The sequence below is a fragment of the Ambystoma mexicanum genome, chromosome 2q, assembly GCF_040938575.1.
Source record: "Ambystoma mexicanum isolate Mex_15411 chromosome 2q, UKY_AmexF1_1, whole genome shotgun sequence".
NCBI lineage: Eukaryota > Metazoa > Chordata > Amphibia > Caudata > Ambystomatidae > Ambystoma > Ambystoma mexicanum.
In genome coordinates, this window is record NC_090924.1 from 86938475 (window position 1) to 86960143 (window position 21669).

At 46.0% G+C, this 21669-nt stretch overlaps 1 protein-coding gene across 6 annotated transcripts in view; it reads right to left on the reverse strand.

Annotated features, from left to right (window-relative positions):
• ABCA3 (ATP binding cassette subfamily A member 3) overlaps positions 1-21669 on the reverse strand; it is a 1774001-nt gene that overhangs the window by 348274 nt on the left and 1404058 nt on the right. For all 6 annotated transcript variants that reach the window (XM_069646922.1, XM_069646923.1, XM_069646920.1 and 3 more), the window contains one exon: positions 10576-10795. In XM_069646922.1, coding sequence (XP_069503023.1) covers positions 10576-10795 — 220 coding nt within the window. The remainder of the gene's footprint in view (positions 1-10575; positions 10796-21669) is intronic.

Below are 21669 nucleotides of genomic sequence, written 5' to 3' on the forward strand. Positions count from 1 at the left end.
GGTAGGTAGTAGTGTGGGAGGATCTGGGTAGGTTGTAGAGTGTGTGAGTAGCAACACTGAGGACTTTGTCTATAGGGAGTAAGGTGTGGAGTGGAAAGAAAGGCAAATGAGTAGGCACAAGCAGTATTTTCAGTTTGCTGAGCACGAGGGTGGAGATCTGAGTTTTCGTATAGCGGTGATTAAGAACTGAACACATTTCTCTGAAGGTTTAGTAGGTTAATACTTTCAGTAGAGTGGTAGGGATGGACTGTTGCAATCAGAACTATCAAAGAGAACCCCAAAGTTACGAGCCTTGGGTTGAGGGAGCAAGAATAGATAGGAAGGAGATGGAGGAGGGGAGAATAGGGATGGCATTGGAGACCAGGAGAAGGAGGACTTTCATTTTGAAACAATTCAGCATGAAGCAGCAGAGACTGATCCCGTGATGGATTGCAGTGAGGCGGTTGATTTGATTTGATTTATAAAGCGCAAAAAACCAGGCCCAGGGGCAACCGGGCGCATACTCTTAAACATGTTACAAAAAGCAGTAGTTACAGAAGTTACAAAAATATACAGCATATATACATATACCGAAGGGTACCATTAACAGCGTATAATACAGGGACAGAGCCGAGAGAAAATGTATATTCAGTCCTGTACCCCACATGGAGTCTGGACTGTGTCAAGGTCTCATGATTTTTTGAGTACAGCTTCTTTATAGTTAAGGGTGGCTATCAGAAGACTGTCCTTGTGGGCATCGGAGTGGTGACTTCGCCAGTGTGACTGTGCTGTGCGTTTCTCTTTGCCTAACACTCTAAGCTGGGGAGTAAACCACGAGTTAAGGTGTGCTCGTTATTTGGGTTTCCTCAGTTTGAGCGGGGCGATAGAGTTGATGGCTGCAAGCAGTGACTGGTTATACATGTCGGCTAGGTTGGTGGGGTCTGAGCAAGTGTCAGGAGCGTTATTTAGTGTGGGAAGGATAAGGGGGGAGTAGTTTTTCTGTTGTAATGTTCTTTTTATTTCTAGTGAGGGTGGCTGGGGCGACCAAAGGCCTGGGTGGTGGGGCTGCTTCAATGCTGAAAGTGATGACATGGTGGTCAGACCACAAGCAAGGGGCGTTGGAGATTACGCTAATATTGCATTTGGTGTCACTAAGCCAGTGAAGGGACCGCCCTTTAATGTGGGTGGGTTCCTGTATGTGGTGGGTGAAACCTAAATCTGTTAAGGTATTAGCTAGGTCGAGGGCCGCAGGATCATTAGGGTCTTGGTGTCCTAGATTGAGGTCGCCAAGAATGATGGTTTGGGAGTTGGATTTAGCATTGTTGAGTACTAACGTAGAGATATCATCCACAAAGGATGTGGGTGGACCAGGAGGTCTGTATATTAGGTGGATGGTAGCCGTTTGGTTAGCTGAGAGCCCGAGCTTGACAGAGAGTAACTCTGCAGTTTCCACCTTAGTGCTTGGGATGGTTCTAAGTCCTAATGAGTTTCTAGCGATGAAAGCAATTCCTCCACCTCTCGAGGTGCGATCACATCTGATGATGAAGTAATCAGTGGGGATGGCCAATGAGAGTGCCGGGCCAGAAGCCGCGTGCTGCCAGGTCTCGGAGATGGCGATGAAGTCGAGTTCCTGAGTTTTGATAAGATCAGCAATGTCCAGAGCGTGCGCAGCTAGGGATCTTGCGTTAATCAGGGCAGCTTTATTTAAACCAACGTTGCTTGATGAAGCTGTGATGGTTTGAGGGTGATGGGGCGTGGGTGAGGTGGCCGTTTGTGGAGGCGGGCTGTGCGTATGAGTTTTGAGGTATGGGCTCAGGTACATGGGGTGTCCCTTCTTACCCATAAGTCTAGATCCTAATCTTAGGTTTCTAAGTGTGGTAGGACATGGTTGGTTGGGTGAGGGTTTTTTGGCGAAATGATCGAGCCATAGGGCCGGATCGTTGAGGTAGATGTTGTGGTATTGAGGTGCAGTACTTTGGTAGGTATCGGGAGATCTGTGAGAGGTGGCCATGGATGAGGTATGCAAGGAGCTAGGTGCAGCTAAATTGGGAGGTGGTAGGTGTGACGACCTGGTAATTGAGAGTAGTACTTGTAATGAGGAGAGCAGTGACCTTAGGGAGGACCAGCGTGGTAGCATGTTACCGAGATTAGAGAGGAAGGGCCGCCGGGTCTGTGAGGCAGTTATAGGAAAGCGTTACAGGCACTATTTGGCTAGGCAGTGTGTGCTCTGTACGAGCAATGCAGGCTAATGAGTTTAAGAAAGGTTAAGTCTACTTATTCAGAGTCAAGCAATGGGGGTGCATCAAATCAGGGTACACAGGCAAAGCAAATACCAAAGCTTGCATATATATTAGCATGTTAGGCAGGGAACAATGCAGAATGCAAGAAGCATGATCTAATTGTAACGGTGCAACAATTCAGGCAGAGAAGACATTCTAGTGTTGACAGCAAGTATTGGCAGATCAGGTAAATGTCAACTTGAAAGGCACGGCAGAGTAAGGCAGGTACCCTAGAGTTAGCTTAGATCATGTGGACATGTCTTATGCGGAGCGGTGCAACATATGCAGGCATAGATTAAGGTGTGGCGCAGCAAATTAGGGAATACACAATGAGCGTATCAGGCAGACAGAGTAGCATATATCATGGGCTAACGGGTGGGTCCACGTTGCAGTTCAGAGCAAGAGCTCAATCATTTCAAAAGCGAGCATGGGGTTGGCAGCATAGTAATTTCAAGGCAAGCACAGGCGAACAAAGCCGCAAAGGAAAGCAGTGCCGTGGTGATGCAATGGGAAGGTATGGGCTGGGCGGCAATGAGAACAGAAATAGGCAATGCAAGCAAATAAGGCACTGAAATGGTGCGATCACTTGGTGTTAAGCAACCGCGAATAGGTAGCAACTAGGGGCTCAAATATGCAGTTAGCTCAGTTGATTAAAGTCAGGACACTCGTAATAGATGTGCAGACTTATTACAGAGGTGTGCATGGAGCACATTGCTACGTTGCTACAGTTCGTCAAGTGGCGTATGTGATTATATTAGCAGAGTAAAGGCATTATCAACATCAGGATAGATAGTATGTCAGCTAGTTCAACAGGCAAGATAAATGCTTGTAGGGCAGTAGGCACAGAGCGGATAACTTATATAGCTATACTAGGTAGCAAGCTTGTGGGAATAAGCATAGCATTCAGAAGCGATGAAATAGTTGATAACGTTACTAGTCTTACTTTCAGGATGATGAGAGCGCTAGTCCAGAGGTTCACGAGGAGGAGAGCCAGCTGTGTAACCACAAGCAGGGATTAGTGCGAGGTGAAAAAGGGCAAAGTGTCCAGGAGAACGGCGAGTAAGGCTGGGACAGGAGTCAGCCTTGTTTCACTGGGCGTTGGTGATAGTGGGCCGGCTTCGCCTGCCGGCTCCCGATAGGTAGCTGAAGAAGGGTCACCAGCCAATCGGGACTCAGCAGCGTCTGCTGGGTGGATTAGGCAGTGGATGCCTCAAATGGGTGGCGGACGGCCATCTTTGAGTGTGCTGGGCTCCACATGGTGAGCAATGGTGGAAGCATGCACACGGTCGCAATTTCGGCCGGAAACACAGCGCCAAAGCAGATTTAAGTTGCAGGGACAGCAAGGGCATCTGGGCATCGTAGCTGGGATATTGTGATGCAGAGAATCCGTTTTGCACAATTTCGGGGGTGCGTTTACCGGAAAAGGTTGTAAAATTCGGGGTGCCTTCCCTTTGGTAGCCCACTGCTCCTGTAGGGTCACGGGAGCTCCTGCTCCACTGAAGAGGAAGGGGGGAATGGTGTAGCAATCCATGCCAAGATTGCTGGGGTGAAGGATGCAAAATAGAAAAAAAGTGAGTGTCAATAGCAAAGAGAGGATAGTGAAAGACAAAGGACAAGATGACTATTTGTAAGACGATGACAGGGAAATTGGTGATGTCAGAGGTTGAGAGTTCCAGAAGATTTTAAATTAGCGACTTTCCAGGTAGGAGGCAAGCATGCTAGAGCAGATTTGGGAAACCTTAAGGATCTCGAGAGTGATTAGAGAAAAGTAGTCGATAATGTAAAAAGGGAAGAGAAGTCCAAAAGGATCAGTACAGAAGAGAGTTTAGAGGAGGTGACAATTAGAGAGAAAGTTGGAGATATGCATGCATGCAATCACAGTGTAGTGTTTACTACAGAAGACAGATTGAAGTGGATCTTCGAGGACATGCATTTGAAGGTATTTGGTTATCCGGTTAAAGACCACCTGCTCAAAGACCTTTTAATAATGAGATTGGAGGGAAACCGAATGATAGTTTGCTCTGATGTTTGGGACAGCAGAGGGTTCTTTAAAAGGGGTATGCCAGTTGCAGATTTGAAGGCGAAAGGGAAGACTCTAGACAGGGGCGAGAGTTTAAAGAGCTCAGAGCGATAAGGACATGTGATTCACCACTAGAGGAGCAAACTAGTCGATAGGAGCACAAGATTGGTTGGCACGGAAAAGGATGGGTGATAGTTTGGTAAGAGATGAAGGCGATAAATAATCAAGAGTAGAAAAGATAGTGGAGAGGTGATTGACAGAAGGGGAATGGGAGGACGGAGAGGTGGGCTGTGGGAGCCTCTCAAACATTTGAGATGTTAAAGAAAAAGCGGTAAACAATGTCATTAGTAGAGAGTGAGGCGGCAATGGATATTGACTTTGGAGGTGTTGGCAAAGCTTGGAGGGTAAATTAAGGTTTGCAGGGGTGACTGCGAAGGAAGAAGATTAGATCTGTGAAGGAGGATTTGGCAGAGATGAGGGTAGAAAGGGAATTTGTGTACTCTATGATTAGAGTGCAGGCCCATGATTTGTGCCAGCATCGTAGGCCACAGTGCAGGTTTGTTTTGAGGGCATGCATCTGAGAGGTTATCCAGGGCTGAGGGTGGGAAGGTGCGAATCTGTGTGCAGGATAGTGTTGGTCAAAGGGAGTCATAAGTGAATAGTGAAAGTTAAAAAAAACATTGTAAATGGAAGAGGCATGAATAGGGGCGAGAGACAGGGGAGAGGCTCTCGCATCTTTAAGCTAAGGGGCAAGAGAGTCCTGCTTGAATTTCTGCTCGGGAATTTAAGAGGGGAGGGCTAGAGGGTGGTGGGACTACTACATTAAAGTAAAAAATTGAATGATCACAGGGAAAGGGGTCAATGGAGAATGAAGGAGAGAGAAAGACATGGTCAAGAGAGTTACCACGAGGGTGGGTGGGCTGGTCTTGGAGGGATTAGAGGGAGTGGTTGTCAGGAGGGAGTTAAGCTCAAGGTGGGTGGCTGTGGATGGCTTGGGAAGGTCAAAGTCCCCCAGCATTACCATGGAGATTGTCAGTGGGAAGTGACTGGAGGAGAAGGTTCAGTTTAGGGAAGAAGGGGAGGAGAAGACCGGGCAGGGGGATGGAGTTGGTGGGGGTCAATAGACAGCCAAACCAGTGAGAGGGGAAGGAGGGAGGAGTTGAATAATGGAATATTCAAAAGAGGAAGAGGGGAAGTCATATGGGTTCAGGGCGGCAGTGGTGAGTCTTATTGATAAGAAGCCCCATTCCAACACCCTTCCCTACAGGTCTGGGAGAGTCTTGACAGGAGATCCAGGTTTCAGTGAGAACAAGAAGTGACATTTGAGGGTGATCAGAGTCAGTGATGTAGAAAGATTTGTTGCAAAGGGATTGTGCATTCCAGAGGGCAAGTGAAAGAATGATACAGGGTGGAGGAGAGGAACAGATGTAGTGTGGTAGGAGAGGAGGATTGATGAGGTTAGAGATCCTGGGAGAACAGCAGCATAGTATTTGAGGGGAGCAGCTGCTGGAGGAGAAGAGGGAGTGTGAGGTAGAATGTTAATGTTAAAGGATATCTATACCACTGTGCACCATCACCACCGGAGTGGTCCCATGGCGCTCTGGTGGATCTGAAAAAAAGGTGGTTGGTTGGGGTATGTTAGTAGAATAAAGTTTGGAGAAAGAGCATGGGAGCTGTGATGTGCTGTTGGCAGCTTCAGTTCGATTAACACCATTCGCTGAGCTTTTGGTGTGGTATCCGGTCGGTATCCGTTGTGTGCTGTTGTGTAAGGCTATGTGTGCTTTGTTTGTTGTTGCAGTGTATTGAAGAGTGTGGGGTTTGCTGTGGTTTTAGAGGTATGGTTGTGTTTAGTTTGAGAGGTGTATGCAGAGGGGTGGGGTTTTAGTAGGGTTGTTATTAGCATTGTTGTCTGAAGGGACACACACTAACTTTGTGGGTCATCTCTCAGTGTGACTCAAGGTAATATTCACAATCCTCTTTGGATGCGACACAGGCTAATATTCACAGTTCTATCCTAGTTTGGCACGGGACAATATTCACAGCTCTATCTCAATGTGGCAGAGGCCAATAACCACAGTTCTCTCTAGGTGTGGCTCAAGGCAACATTCACAATCCTCTCAGGGTGCGACACAGGCCAATATTCACTGTTCTATTATAGTGTGGCACAGGCTAATATTCACAGTTATGTCTTAGTGTGATACAGGCTAATATTCACAGCTCTATCCTAGCGTGGAACAGGCCAATATTCACAGTTGTGTCCTAGTGTGGCTCTGGTTAATATTCACATTTTTGTCTTAGTGTGGCTCCGGCTAATAATCACAGTGCTCTCTAGATGCAGCTCAAGACAACATTCACAATCCTATCTGGATGCGACGCAGGCTAATATTCACAGAAGTTAAACTGAGTTGTGGCTGAAGGCTACATGGGAAGGGGAGGAGAAGAGTAGGGTACAAGGAGGGAGGGAGATAGTCAAGATGCATGATGGAAATAGAAAAATAGCAAGCTGAAGACAGTGAAGGAAGAGTGCAGACCAAAAGGGAGGGTAGGGGTGTGATCAGAAAGGGATGGAGTGAAAGCTTAGCTGGGAAGCAGCAGGTATATGTTCTGAGTTTGTCTAGAATGGGACAATGGTGGTCCAGAAGAAAGTTAGCTGGCCCAAAACCGGCATGCCACTTAGTTCTTCAGGGTAACAGCTCAGCTGTGGGGTGAAGGATTCGTATGGATGAATGCAGGAGTCAGGCGATGGGCCAGCAAGGTCAAGTCCTGGCAAGAGTAGTTGTTCTGTCTATAGGTCCTTCCCAGCCCTAATAGGCCAAAACAGGAAGTTAGGCTTTGGCCCATAGCTGCAGACGCCTAGACAGGAGGCCCAGGGGCGACTCAATAACAATGGGGGGAGGGTGTCACATGATGTTCTGGGACCCAAGAAAAGTGCTGAAGATGGCATTCACTAATTTAGATGCAAGGCTGTCACATTGTGTTCAGGATCATCTGACAGTTCAGGATGTGGCCAAATAATGATGTTGATTGTGGCCTTCAATGCTTGGTACCCTAATCAGGGCATATTAGTCTTTGCATCCCGGATAGACTGTACCTTTTCAGATGTGAGATTTCAAACCCCTTAAAGAACACTGATAGCACTACCAGGTGCGCTACAGGAGGTTGCTAAGCCAGTTTTTGTACAACTCTCTAGTGAGGGCTGTACAACCACTAACTTTAAGGTTTGGCAGTGCACCTTACCAAAAAAGAGAAGCCGAACCTCTCTCACGGTATGTAGTGAGGCAGAACTGTCAGGCGTAACTCCAGTTAGGGGGAAGTAGACTGGGCTAGAGGTACAGTTAGTCCACACGGTTAAACAAAGAAAAGCACACCACACTGGTATGCTGGAAAATATACACCTTTATTAAACTACACACAAACACATGCATCACACATCTCTGTTAGTTCAAAAGGTACTTTAAAAATATGTAACAGTAGAAATATCTGCTGCATTTATAAAAAATGTAAACTGTCATACAAGACACAACCCACTCATATTTTATAACGTAGATCCATAGAAAGAAGGGGTGGTAAAACAGGGGAACCAAACACACAGTATAAATACGTATACTGTACCGCAGATGCTGAAACAGAACAGTATCTGTAACCCTAAAACCTCAAGGACATACTACTTGGAAAATAACAAATGTTCACCTCAAAAGGGCAAAAACTATTCATACACAGATACAGAGCCCACCACCAGACAAGAAGCATTCAGGCTGATAGCACCTGGACAGATTACTTACAGAGAACCATAGATATAGTCCAACTAGAAATAATGACATTGTTATCAGACATTCACATGAGCAGAAGTGAAATACAAGACATTAACACCTGCACAGGGGAGCCAGCCAATCTGGTGGCTTGAAACACGGGTTGAAACCTATAATCTCAGCCTGCGTTCCAAGCCGCCTGAAGGCTCGATCCCCCGGCTGCCATCTTCACCCCTCTCTCCCTCCTCCACCCCCCCATTTCCCATCATCCTCCCCAACCCCACTTACCTATTTGTTGTGGCGGCGCAGGCTACTGCTGCAGTTTCCCTGTTTCTCTGGCTGCAACGGAAAGGGAAGGCGGGGCTCTAGGCGTAGCCCCGCCTTCCCTTTCCATGGCGGCCATCTTAGCTCAGTATTTACAGTCACTGAACAGAAGCTTGTAAAGAAGAGCTCCAGAGGTAGCTCTGGCAACCAGTCGCACGGAGAAGAGATGCAGCCCCGCATGAATTAGACAAAATGGGAGTCAATGGAAAAATGGGGCTAAGGTCTCCCAGCAAAAATCCCTGGAGTTAAGCATAGGGAATAACACACCAACCCAAGTCCCAGAGGTAGGTACTCATGGGGATGGTTGCTAAAAAAGTCAGATCAAGAATCCCCAAACAACCCAGTGAGTACATCTACTCTTTTCAGGTGAGGTTTACATGATCTACACAGGCAGGGTCTTGAGCTCTGGCCAAGAGAATGTCTAGAAATAATGCATCAGTGGTCCAATAGCTACCAAAAATGTTGGCTACAGATGCTGTAAATCATCTGCATCCCTGGTGAAGTAAAAACTAAAATACAGCTACCACTAGCCTAGGACCTAAAACCAAAGTAGGGTGATATGGTCAACCTATAGCCAAAATGGGGGCTTAGAAAACATCCTCGTCACATGAGCCTTATTAGCTACCCAGGGACTCAAAAAGGAAAGGTGCAGTGGCTTGGGGTCTTCAGTAGACGTCCCTCTGGGCACAGCAATAAGGCAGGGATTCAAAAAATAAAGAAGGAAAAAGCAAAAAGGTACCCCAAAAGAGATGGCACAACTCCCAAAAATGAAATTCTTTATTAACAGAGGTAAGATTTAATATCATTAGGGCACATACGTTAGTATTACAATTGCATTGGGGCTATAGAGGAAATAGAAAAAAGAGGAGGCAAAAAAGATGAATTCCCTTGAATGTCCTTGGTTGCCAAGCTGTGAGAATAATTGCTTCCACGAAAAGTAAATCTCTGCCCAATGAATTATGAGGTATGTAGTGCTATATATTTTTTTATTTTTTTTTAAATATCACATAAAGTAGAGCATTTATATATTGCAAAGATGAGGAAAAATGGCATTGATCATCTAAGGCTTCGAAATTTAAAGCTTCCTGTGTCAGACGATGACCACATGAAGTGTACAGACAGATGGCCATGGCTATTTGGCCATGAGGCTTATTAGAAATCATTTAAAACATACAACAGTGTTTTGTTAAGTATTTTGTATTAGTCAACCTCTCTGTATCGAACATTATAGGCTGCTCACGCAAAAAGGGAAACAAATGTGGGATTCAAACTCGGCTCCGAGGCTGCTGACTTTTGGGATAATAGCACTCAAATCCTTAGGCTACAGGCCACATGCTGTGAAGATTATGAAGTCTGTACAAGCGTACGTAAGAGTCATTATGCGTTTGGCCAAAACCTTGCGCATGTTCAGTGCGGTTTCCATGTAGCACCACACCACGCAGAGTGGAGAGGTGCTGTTACTGTCTCTTCGGGTTTATATAAGCAATTGGAAAAAAAGAAATTCCCAGAGGGTGCTCGCCGAGAAAAAATGGATCATATCATGGCAAACGGGCATTGCCTGCTGACTAATGTTACAAATGGTGATGACAAGTACAACCATCCTATACAAATTCTGTTAAATACCCCCCTTTCGATAGAGAGTGAGGATATGTCAGCTTCTCTACAGCATGTATCGGTTGACATTTGCTTTCCTGTTGGGATTCCATATGAAAATGTCTAGCACATTTCCCTCTTTGCGCACTGTCGTGAAGATAGGCCTCCTACACTGAGCTCTTTCGGTCCAGCTCCAAATCCAACAGCAGTGAATTGTCCATTGGCTGTTTCTTTCTCTCTCTCTCTCTCTCTCTCCATGGGCAAACAAAATGAAGCTGTACCTGACCCTCTCAACCACTTGATAGCCCATGGGACATAATTGTATATAAACACACATGTATACACACTTACATGTTTCCAGATAAAGTGGTCCCATTTTCCGCCTTAGGACATACATATAGCTCCTAAATTGCAGATGGGGTTTGTGCAAGTAATTTCTCTATTCGCCCACCAAATTCCCAGTGAGCCATAGACAAAATACTTTTCTTTTCTGCAGTATTCTGTACACCAGAGGTGTAGGCAGTCAAAGGGTCAACATTTGTGTAAGGATATCTTCAGCTAGTGCTAAACAATCCTGAAAAAGTGAAGGTTCTCGCAACATATTAACTATGAAGAAGGGTAGAGGACTCACCTGGAATGCTCATGATGGTAACAGCGAGGAAGGTAGCAGTTCCAGAGAGAATGTTGAAGATGGTTAGTCGGGTATATGCGGTGGCAGCCACAGAGAAGAAGAAGCTGAGCAGGTACATAAGTGGAATGACAGACCAGCCATATAGCAGGAAGATTATCATGATATCCACGAGGTGGCTGTCTTGAGTGAATGCTTTCACATCAAATGCTTGGAATATAACCTGGAATTAAGTATATGACAGAGAATGAAACAAAGATAATGATAGTCCCGTGCATCTTACATTAGGTAAAAGATACATTGTCCCTAAGTGGAGCCTAGGATCAGAACATTCGCTGACAGTTCATATAAGTTAAAATATTGTGTCCCCTCATTAAGTTATCCATGATTAGGTTACACACTGCTCCCCGATGGTAAAACATGTGAAAAAGAGGTGGGTTGATGTTGGTTAGTATGCAAGATTTCTCTGCGTTGTGTTGTGCATGCAGGTCAGAAGAACTCAGGTTCTTGTGAGAGTAGGTTTCATAGACATTTGTGTTGCGGACACTTTGGGTATCTGTATCCAGAAGGGTGTCTTAAGTGACCCCATAAAATAAGGGTGTATGGGTTGGTGCCGTCTTACACAAGCTGGAGAGAGAGTTGCAGAGCTCTAATATTTTTGTGCATATTGGGAGAGGGTGTTCACATGTCTGTGGGTTGCTTAGTAGGCACATTGTATATTTGTATTTATTTCAAGAACAGGGATGCCAATAACCCATTTAAAGATGGCATTCCCCCGAAGGGTGCCTATAAAATAGCCCAAATATGAGAACAATTTATGAGCCAGTTTATGAGGGTGTGAACAAAGTGGAACAGACCAGAGATAAAAGTAAAGATGCATTATAAATGCAAGAAACTAGTGACTTTTGCGCCTAGGGCGCAAATGCTTCAAACTAAAGATGAGTACTGAACACTTACCCAAAATTACATAACGCAGCAATGGAGGAAGTGGTAGGATTAATTAGGGAGGATAGGGGAGAGGGCAGTGGGAGATGGCCCTTTAGCAAGTAGGTAGAAGTTTTAGCTGAGCTTTCTTTTTTCTTTTTTTTGTAATATCTTTTTATTAGATTTTTTTTGTAATATCTTTTGATTAGATGTTCAACAAAATATAACTCCATCACATAGGTTTCCTTGAATTACAATGGCACTAGTTAGTTCAATAACAATATATTAACTTTAAAATTATAAACCTATATCTAGATCCTAAAACACCCTTACACTAATAATTCTAATATACTATCATCCTATGCAACAGCAATAACAAAGCAACTATAAAATCCACACCAACACACATAAAACATCACAAACAGAGGTAGAGGTAGAAGAGGAAAAGAGAAAAAAATAAAAAAATAAAAATAAAAAAGGGGGGCTCTCACACCTCTCTCTCACTTCCCCACCATCATTTCGTTTCTTCATACGTACAAGGTATTAAATGACCCCCATAATGAAAGATAATTATCCTCTTTACCTTTATCCTTTTTTGTTTTTTTTTCATTTTTTTTATTATTTTGAAAACAAATAAACAATACAAACCAAACTTGCAGCATTATTTACAACAGACTCGTGAACATCAAGTAACACACATTACTGCTCCCCAAATCCCTCCTTCCTCAAGAGCTTGTTTGCGTTTCTCGTTCTGTGGCTGCTGCGTGTGGCCGGGTATCGCTTCCTTCCGAAGCTGCAGAATCCATTATTGTGCCAAACAGTCCTGTTATTAACTCTCTCCAAGCCATCAGGTTACCCACTTCTTCCCCGCACTTGCTACATGCCTCCTGCCACATTACCGTTTCAGCCTCCGCCCATTTTTGCAAATCCCGCCACCATACCTTAACCCGTGGCTTGTGGCACTGCTTCCAGCCCATGGCAATCCTTCTTTTAGCAAGCACATATGCCAGGTCCCTCAGTTTCCCAACATGTTTAGTATTCCGTGGTCTGGGAAACCCTCCCAACAGGCAGGCCCAGGCCGTATCTATGTTGAGCGTGACCCCTTTATCCGCTAGTTTTCGTGCCACTTCCCCCCAAAAAGCTTCAATCACTGGGCAAGACCAGAACATGTGTGTCATATCAGCATCTTCTTCATCGCATTTTGGGCATGCTGGTCTTCCGGCGTTTACAAACTTAGATATTCTCTTCGGGGTCATATAGGCTCTATGCGTTATGTATAACTGTATCTGCTGCAATCTGGCGTTTCTGGACACCTTCTTGTGGTATCCCATAGCACGTTCCCACATCCCATCGGTCATCTGTGCCCCCACCTCCGCTTCCCAGTCCAGCCTCAAATGAGTCAAATCCTTCCCCACCCGGGTCATCACCATCTCGTACAGTCTAGAGATTTCGTGCCCTCCTTCTGATATGTCATATATTGTTCCCATTAGGACGTCTGGCTCCTCCGCCAGCACAGTCGCTGGCCAGGTTTTACGAATAGTCTGCACTAGCCTAAGATACGTGACATATTGGCCTCTGTGCAAACCTGCCTCTTCTCCCAGTTCTTCGAAATCTTTAATAATCCCTTCTTGCCATACATCTCCCAATGTGACCAGCCCGACCGATTCCCAATAGGTCCTGATTATCATTCTGAGTTGGCTGTCTCCCCCAGCCAAGGCGACTAGCGGCACCTGTGGGGAACACGGGTACGGGTTCTCCATCAGTCGGCATACTCTGCGCCACATCTTCCACCCAAGCAACATCATACCCGGGCGTTCTTTCATTGCAAGTCTAGGCACCCAGATAATCTCCTTTAGGTAAAACGGGGTGCAGTCCTGCCCAAACAGCCTGAATTCAGGAGTTACCTCATCAGAAAGCCATTTGGTTACATATTGCAACTGACTAGCTACATAATAGGCCTCAAAATTTGGCAGCTTAATGCCCCCTCTATCATGGAAGTTCTGCAGCTTCCATAGCGCCACTCTATTGCGAGTGCCATGACATAGGAAGTCCCTGCACATGCTATTCAGTTTGACAAAAAACTTTTTGGGTATCAAGTATGGTATATTACTGAAGAAATGTAACAGCCTGGGCAGGACCACCATTTTGAGCATCGCCCCCGTCCCGTCATCGCCAGCAGCAACTTCTCCCAAAACTTCATACTTGTCGGATTTTTTTCACAGCCACCTCGGTATTATGCAAGTGTTCCCCCTCCACCGTATGATACACATTTATTCCGAGGTAGCGGAAGGAATCAGCCGCCCAAGGTACGGACAACACTGGCAACCGCTCCAGAGGGGCTCCTATGTAGCTCCCCAATGGGAACATGCTCGATTTTTGGGGGTTCAATGCTATGTCGGACAGTTCTGCATACCTTTCCATAACCTCTAGAATATACTGAAGATTTTCCTCTGGATATTTCAAGTATAGTAGTAAATCGTCAGCATACAAGGATATTAGGTGTTTCTCTCCCCCTACCTCAATACCAACCATGTCATATTGTTGTCTGAGGTACACTGCCAGGGGCTCCAGGGCTAGAATGTATAACATCGGGGACCAGGGGCACCCTTGTCTGGTGCCTCTACTGAGTTGCCATCTCTCAGACTGAGTTGCCATCTCTCAGATATCACCGATCCTGTGCGTACCCTGGCCAGTGGTTCACTATATAGTAATTTTGCCCACCTAACATAACCCGGCCCCATCCCGTATTCTTCAAGGGCCTCCAGCAACCATGGCCACCTCACTGAATCAAAAGCTTTGACTGCATCTAGGGACACTACCGCCATTTCCCCCTCGCTCCCGTTTCCCTCTCCAATCACCCGGTGGAGTCGCCTATGGTTGTGGGTTATATTTCTGTTGGGGACATAACCTGTCTGGTCCGGGTGTATTAGTTTGCTAATAACTCTACGCAGGCTATTGGCCAGGACCGCCATCAATATCTTGCTATCCTGGTTCAACATTGACAACGGCCTATAGGAGCCACAGCTATGCCCTGGCTTGTTGGGCTTCGGGAGCTGCACAATTAACACTTCTCTAAGCGATTCCGGCAGCCGACCCATCTCAAAAGACTCATTGAGCATCCCTATCATAGGGGGGAGTACTTCCTCTCTATATGTTTTATAAAACTCACCAGGGAATCCGTCCGCGCCCAGGGTCTTAGAGGTGGGCCGCTGCTTCACCGCCTCCTCCAATTCCTCTAAGGTAATCGGTGCGTCCAGCTCCTCCCTTTCTTCAGCACTAATCTTAGGTAATTCCATGTCTTTTAGAGTTTCTCTAATCTCCTCTCGATTGTCCCCTCCTCTGTCTTCATATAATGTCCTATAATAGTCCAAGAATGCCTCGTTGACTCCCTCCTGGGTGTCAACCACCTCCCCGTCTTCTCTAGTTATTGTTCTAATCGGGGGCCTGGGGGTTTCGCTCTTATATAACCACGCCAACAAGCGGCCAGTTTTATCCCCTCCTGCATGTTGCCTTTCGACATACTTCTTATAGTTAAGGTTGCAGAGCCTTTCCCAAAGCTCTGCGCACCTCTGCTGTAACTCGAGTACAAGTTCCGCATCCCCTCCCGCCCTGTTGCTTTCCCTCTCCAGTTTCTCTTCCGCTTCCTCTAGTTCCGTTAGGACCCCACCCTGTAGGCCTTTTGATTTAGCAATAGCAGCACCCCGCAATACTACCTTAAAGGCTTCCCAGAGCGTGCACACTGAGTCTATGCTGCCTGTGTTTACCTCAAAGTACTGTGTGATCGCATCCCTGATATCTTCCCTGAAGACCGGGTCCCGGGGCGCCTCCGCCCGGAGGCGCCATGTCGGTATCCGCGCCCTGGGGTGGCAGTACCGCCAACTCAGCACCAGAGGCGAGTGGTCCGACAGGACCCTCGCTCTATAGTCTATTTGTGTGGTCTCTATCACCACATCTGGCGTGGCAAAAAAGTAATCCAGTCTCGTGTGCAGTTGCTGCAGAGCTGAGTAATGCGAGTACTGTGTTTCATTAGGGTGTTTCAGCCTCCAAACCTCTGCCAGCCCAAAGTCGTCTAGTAATGTCTGCAATACCCTGGCCGCTGGGGTGGGCCTATCAATCTTCCCATCAGATCTGTCTGCCTTTGGGTTGAGCAAGCAGTTGAAATCCCCTCCCCAGATAACCGCTCCTCCCATACACGCGCCCAGATGAGTACACAGGGTTCTAAAATATGTCACAGTGTTTTGGTTGGGGGCATATGTATTTATAATGCACACCTCTCTATTCTCTACCAAAGCCTTCAATATGACCAACCTCCCCTCCGTGTCCACCACTTCTTGTGTAAGTTGGAGCGGAACGTGCAGTGCCACCCAGACCAGCACTCCCCTAGCGTAGGCAGAATACGGAGAGCCTACTACAGTACCTCTTCACTTCTTCCCCACCAGTTCCAATTTTTGCCGGGTCAAATGTGTTTCCTGCAACAACGCAATATCAATCTTCTGTCTTTTCAAGTACATCATGACTTTGTTTCTCTTTAAGTAACGGTTAAGTCCCCTGACATTCCATGTTACGATCTTAAGGTCCCTCATGGCTCATGAGTGTCTTCTTGCCTTCCGTGTAGCGACTCCCCTTTGCCCACGCGATACAGATACAGCTCTCCATCTTTACTTGTAACTTCTTGTACCAGCTCAAACTCTCCATAACTATGTACACAGCAAATTCCCAACTTCCCTCCCCTCCCTCCACCCGTCCCTTCCCCAACATCACACACCCCAACTGCTGCCCAGCTCCATTCTCGGAACTCAGGCACCCCCCACATCTAGCCCTGCAAGCACCAAACAATGCACAGAGCTCAGTAGGGTGAAGTCGCCCTATTGGCCATTTAACTAAAATTGTTGTGGGGTAAAGAGATCCGCTCTGTAAGGCTCCCATTATTTCAATAATAACTACAGTGCTCATAACATCTAGTGCAATAGTCTGACCTTCTCTACTGAAGGCTGCGCAAATGACTATATTCAAGTCCCACGTGCCGCGCCATCTTGTGGCACCTTCCTCGTGCATTACTTATCTCTTCCGTGCTCTCTCTCCGTCCGAACTTCTGACTCCTGGGGACATCCCTGCACATCGAGCCATCCCATGGCATCCTCCGGGGTCTCAAAAAACAAAGTTTTGTGTTTATGAATGACTTTCAATTTTGCCGGATACAGTAACATATTTGTGGCCCGCCTCTCTCAATCTCCGCTTTATCGTCCCAAAGTTCATGCGGCTACGCTGCACAGACAGGGTATAGTCCGGGTAGGCTGTGATGTTTGCTGCTCCTCGTGTAATCGTTCCTCCCTTGCGAAAGTGTTCCAATATCCTCTCCCGATCTCGGTAATTAAGAATTTTGGCTATCACCGGCCTAGGCGGGTTCCTCGGCGGCAGCCTCCTTGTTAGAGCTCTATGTGCCCTTTCCACCGCAAATCCTTGAGATAGGGCTCCTCTGGGTATCTCTTGCAGTAGCATGGACTCAATAAATTCCGTAGGATCGTGGTCCTCCAATCCCTCCGGCAGGCCCACGATGCAGATGTTGTTTCGTCGGGCGCGTCCTTCCGCCTCCTCCGCTCTGCTCTCCAAGTTGCCCACTCTTTGTATAAGGGCATGCAATTCGGCCTTATGGGAGGCACAATCCGCGGTATTCGGGCTAACTTCCTTCTCAAGGGACTCCGTGCGCTCCGCCAAGGTCCTGACGTCATGTCGGAGTAGATTAACATCCTCCTGCACCTCTCCGACCTTGAGGTCCAGTGCCGTTTTCAGTTCAGTGACGGCTAGTTCGAGTTTAGATTCCCAGGCCGCCTTTAGGTCCGCAATAGCAGCTAGGACTTCTTGGTTAGCGCCCGATGTCGTCATGCCTCTTGCAGGCGGCTTATCCCTGCTCTTGGTATTGTCTTGACCCAGAGACGTCTTAGCGAAGTCGTCTAAGGTGGGCTGTTTCGCCTTCAGCCTCACCGTTCTATTCGACATGACCCAGAGGACCTGTATTTTGCACAAATGACAAATGTGCACCCAGTACGCCCCTTTCGCTCGGTCACCGTGCGGCCTGCTCCTTCCTTTGTTCCGGACATTGGTCGGCCATTTTGTGTCGTCTTTCGTCTCCGGCGCTCCTTATCCTTTCCGCACAGATCTCTGCCGGCGTTCTTCCTACATCTTCCAGAAGTTCACCAAGCGTGGCCCAATCATTCACACACCGACATATGTATTTTCAGCGGTCGTCGGCCCATCGTTACGCACTTTTTCGCCCGGCTCATTACAGGATCTCGGGAGCTCCTCCAGATCACGTCCTCCTACATGGCCTTCGTAATCACGCCCCCTTACCTTTATCTTTTGACATTTTTTCATACTTGGATAAAATGTGTAACTCTGCCAACCAGTCCTCAACAGTAGGTTTCTTTCTAGTCTTCCAGACCCTAAGGATTAGCTTAATTGCCACCATCCCAGCTGTATCTATCCAAATATTATGTTTCCTAGTATTTGCACACCTCTCTCCATTTAGAAGCAAGATCACATTCGCCACCGATCTTTGCATAATTATACTGAAAACCATATCAATTCTATCAATTAATGCTCTCCAAGATTCTTGTACTCTCAAGCAGTCCCAAAGTAGATGCAATAGGAGTACCACAACTCCAGCACAACTCATCCATCCTCAACTCCAATTTGAACATTTTAACCGGTGTCCAGTAAACCCTACCAACTATTTTCTGTCTAACTAAACATAAATTGTTATCCAATGCCAAATTAATACCAACTAAGAGCATCTCTCCAATCCTCTTCCAAAATGACCACATTGACATCATTTGACCATATATTCGTTAAATCATTCCAAGCAACCATATATCCTATCTCCAAAGGCATGAAACACATATAGGTACGCACATTATATTCCTGCCCAATCAATAGCTTACAGATCTCTGGTTTCTTCCCCAACAAATCACCAATCATACACCTCCTTTGATTAATTAATGAAATTAATTGAAGAGATCCATAGTGGGGCTGGCTTTGATTGTGATGGCAGCGGGTACCAATGGAGTAGGGCAAGTAGGGTGACAAAGGAAGCGAGGAGGCACTGGAGGGCATAAGACAGTGAGGTGCAGTGCAGGGGATGAGCGGAGCGAATGAGAAAGAGAGTAGCCAGAGATACAGTCAGATTGGTACAGAGGAGCAAGACCATTGAGAAGTTTATTGACTAGGAGAAGAAACTTGGAAAAATAAGTGGTTGCGTATGGACAACTACCAAGCCTGGTGCCAGTAGATAGAAGTGGGAGTAGGATCTGGGTAGGTTATAAGAGTGTGGGTAACAAAGTTGAGGATTTCTCTAGAGGGAGGAGTAGTCATAGGCAGTAGTCAAGTTTGACGAGAATGAGGGTGGAGATTAAGTGTGGAGTAAGAAATTGACACATTTTATGAATATTGTGAAGGTTGCAACATGGGGCAGCAGCAGTGATAGTGTTGAATTATTGCAGTTGCAGGTTCCTATCAAAGAGTACTTCAATATTATGAGCCTTGAGTGACGGGGCAGGAAGGAGATAGGATAGGGGAGGGATGGCATTGGAAGCCTGCAGAAAGATTACTTCTGTTTTTGGAGGTTTCAGCATGACACAGCGGAGAGACATCCAGTAACCAATTGCAGTGAGAGAGTTGGTAATCCATACCACCCAGGCTGGGTGAAGGAGGAAAAAAAGAGAAATCTTTGAGTATCGCCAGCAAAGAAGTGTAGGTGAAAGCGAAAGGATGAGAGAAGACTTTATAGAGGAGAGGTATGAAGAGCAGAGTTCCAAGGACTAACCCTTGGAGGACTCCAACAGGGAGAGGGGTGGGGTATAGGGTTGTAAGTACCAGCCAATTTCAAAGGAGCCATTCCAGCTAAGAGGCACTAGAAGGGTAAAGAAAGATTTCCTTTTTTGCTGCTTTCCACCCCTACACCTGTATGGGACACCCTTTTCTTCGCTCTTTTGCTTGCTGACCTGGCTTTTTGGACTTTGTGCTCATTTTCATGGGGCCACTGATTAGTCCCTATAACTATTTATATTGCGCTCATACACAAGTGTTTTAGAGCGTGACAAGGCAAGGGAGGGTAACAGGGGTGAACAAAACAACGATCTTACTAGGCCCAGTTACATTGAGGATATGCAAGTGCATGGGAAAGGAAAAGGGAGAAAGTGCATGCAAGGAAATGGTTTGCTGTGTGCATGTGCAGAATTGAGGTGGCTAGTGCCCGTTTATGGCTGGCTAGTAGCCTGCAACTTTAATTATTTCTCTCTGCTATTAGTACTGGGAGAGTATGGGGCTCATTATGAGTTTCCCGGTCTGTAAAAAATTCCAGTAATTCAGGTACCAGCATTTTTTCCAGACTGGGGAAAGACAAGTTTGCCGGTGGGGGGCAGTAATCTACTGCAAGGCCTGACCTGCGGTAGTTCAGTCCCCTATTGGCAAATAAATGCCGTAATTACCATAACCCCGTCAATCCCATCCCATGGAGTCCATTGGGAGTCCATTGGGACTCCATGGAACGGGAATTTAAAGTTATCTACACTGCCCGTAGTATCCCGGTAATACCGGGATATCAGGCGGTGGAAGCGGTAAGGCAGTTATGCCGGTATCCCGGTGGAATACTGGAAAACTGTAATGAGGGCATGTCTCCTTTAGTGTATTTCTTGCCCTAAAGCTGCACACATCACTTTAAAGTGAAGTGAGGTTAAATACCACGATAATAAGTATAACTTCTAAGCTGATAACTTTCAATTTTGCAACCTTTACAATAACAATGTATGCAGAATGAGCTGGTGGCAGTGTACATTTTTCTACCATGCTTTTGACTTTTTGCTCATGCACTTTTTCATTTTACTGCATAATGCCATAAAGAGTACCATATACCCTAAAATGCCCATGTAATGAGGTTTTTGCCCAACCTTTCGCCATGTTGTCCTTTGGCCTTCTTCCTGCCCTCTAGGGTCTGGAATTGACATGTATTGAAAAGCCCTTTCCCGGGCAAAGCATCCACTTTCCCGGACAAAGTGCCAGTCTGTGTGTATGTGATAAATAAATAGCCCACTGTTGTCAGTAGGTAGCCCAAATGCACTCCTGTGGGGATAACTCCACTTAATTTTCATGAAGATCAATCCTTTCAAACAAAATACATAATTAATTGAACTCAATTTCAGCAGGCATTTCCCAACTACACTAGTTGTGTTTTTCCCTCAAATTCATCAAACAGAAAACAATTTAATCATAGGAGTGAAACTTTTAATACAACATACAATTCCTCCAAATGTCGCCAACACGTTTTGGATTACAAATCCATCCCCAGGACATGTTTTCTGTCCTTCTAATATTCAAAAACTTAATTCAACCTTTAATGGAGTTCTAATGTTCTTGTAATCGTGTACCCCGATTCCCCCGTTGGGCTAAACAGGACACATTAATGATTACAACTTCCACACTGTTCAAAGTTCCTTAGTAGGAGACTTGTTCCTCTAAACACAGCAGTGCTCAACCGAGTTATTCACTCCTTTGATTACATTGTTTTCGCTTTAATGAATCTGAGCGCAAAACACCACCAGTGTAGTTGGGAAATGCCTGTGGAAATCGAGTTCAATGAACTATGTTTTTTGTTTTTGGTAAAAAGAATAACAGCAGCTTTGTTGAGTAATCTTGACATGAACAGATAAATATGTGTTGAAAATTATGATACGAGTTTGATTTTGAAAGTTTCTTTTTTTACCCGATTGAAAAGATTGATCTTCATGAAAATTAAGGGGCGTCATCCCCACAGGAGTGGTTCTGCTTTGCCGGGTAACGACTACCAGCTGCACCAGATATTTGCATATCTTTAGAAAGAGGGTACCCATTATTGGACGTATTGACTAAAGCATATTGTTGTGCACCTTACACCTTGTCTATGTAGTCTGTGTGTATGTGGCCAGATAAGGGCGTTGGGACAGTCTTGCCTCAGTGCAGATCCGTGTCTGTTGCTGGGCAGAATGTTTGGACAGCCCCATCCAGCATAAATGGTGCAGATCCATATGGTGGACTTGGTGGCAACTCCAGTCCAAAACCTGGATAAAAGGATAGTTGGAGCCAAGACACCTACCAAGAGGTGTAGCCCGCTGAAGACCTGAGGAAAACTGTTGCAGCTGACCA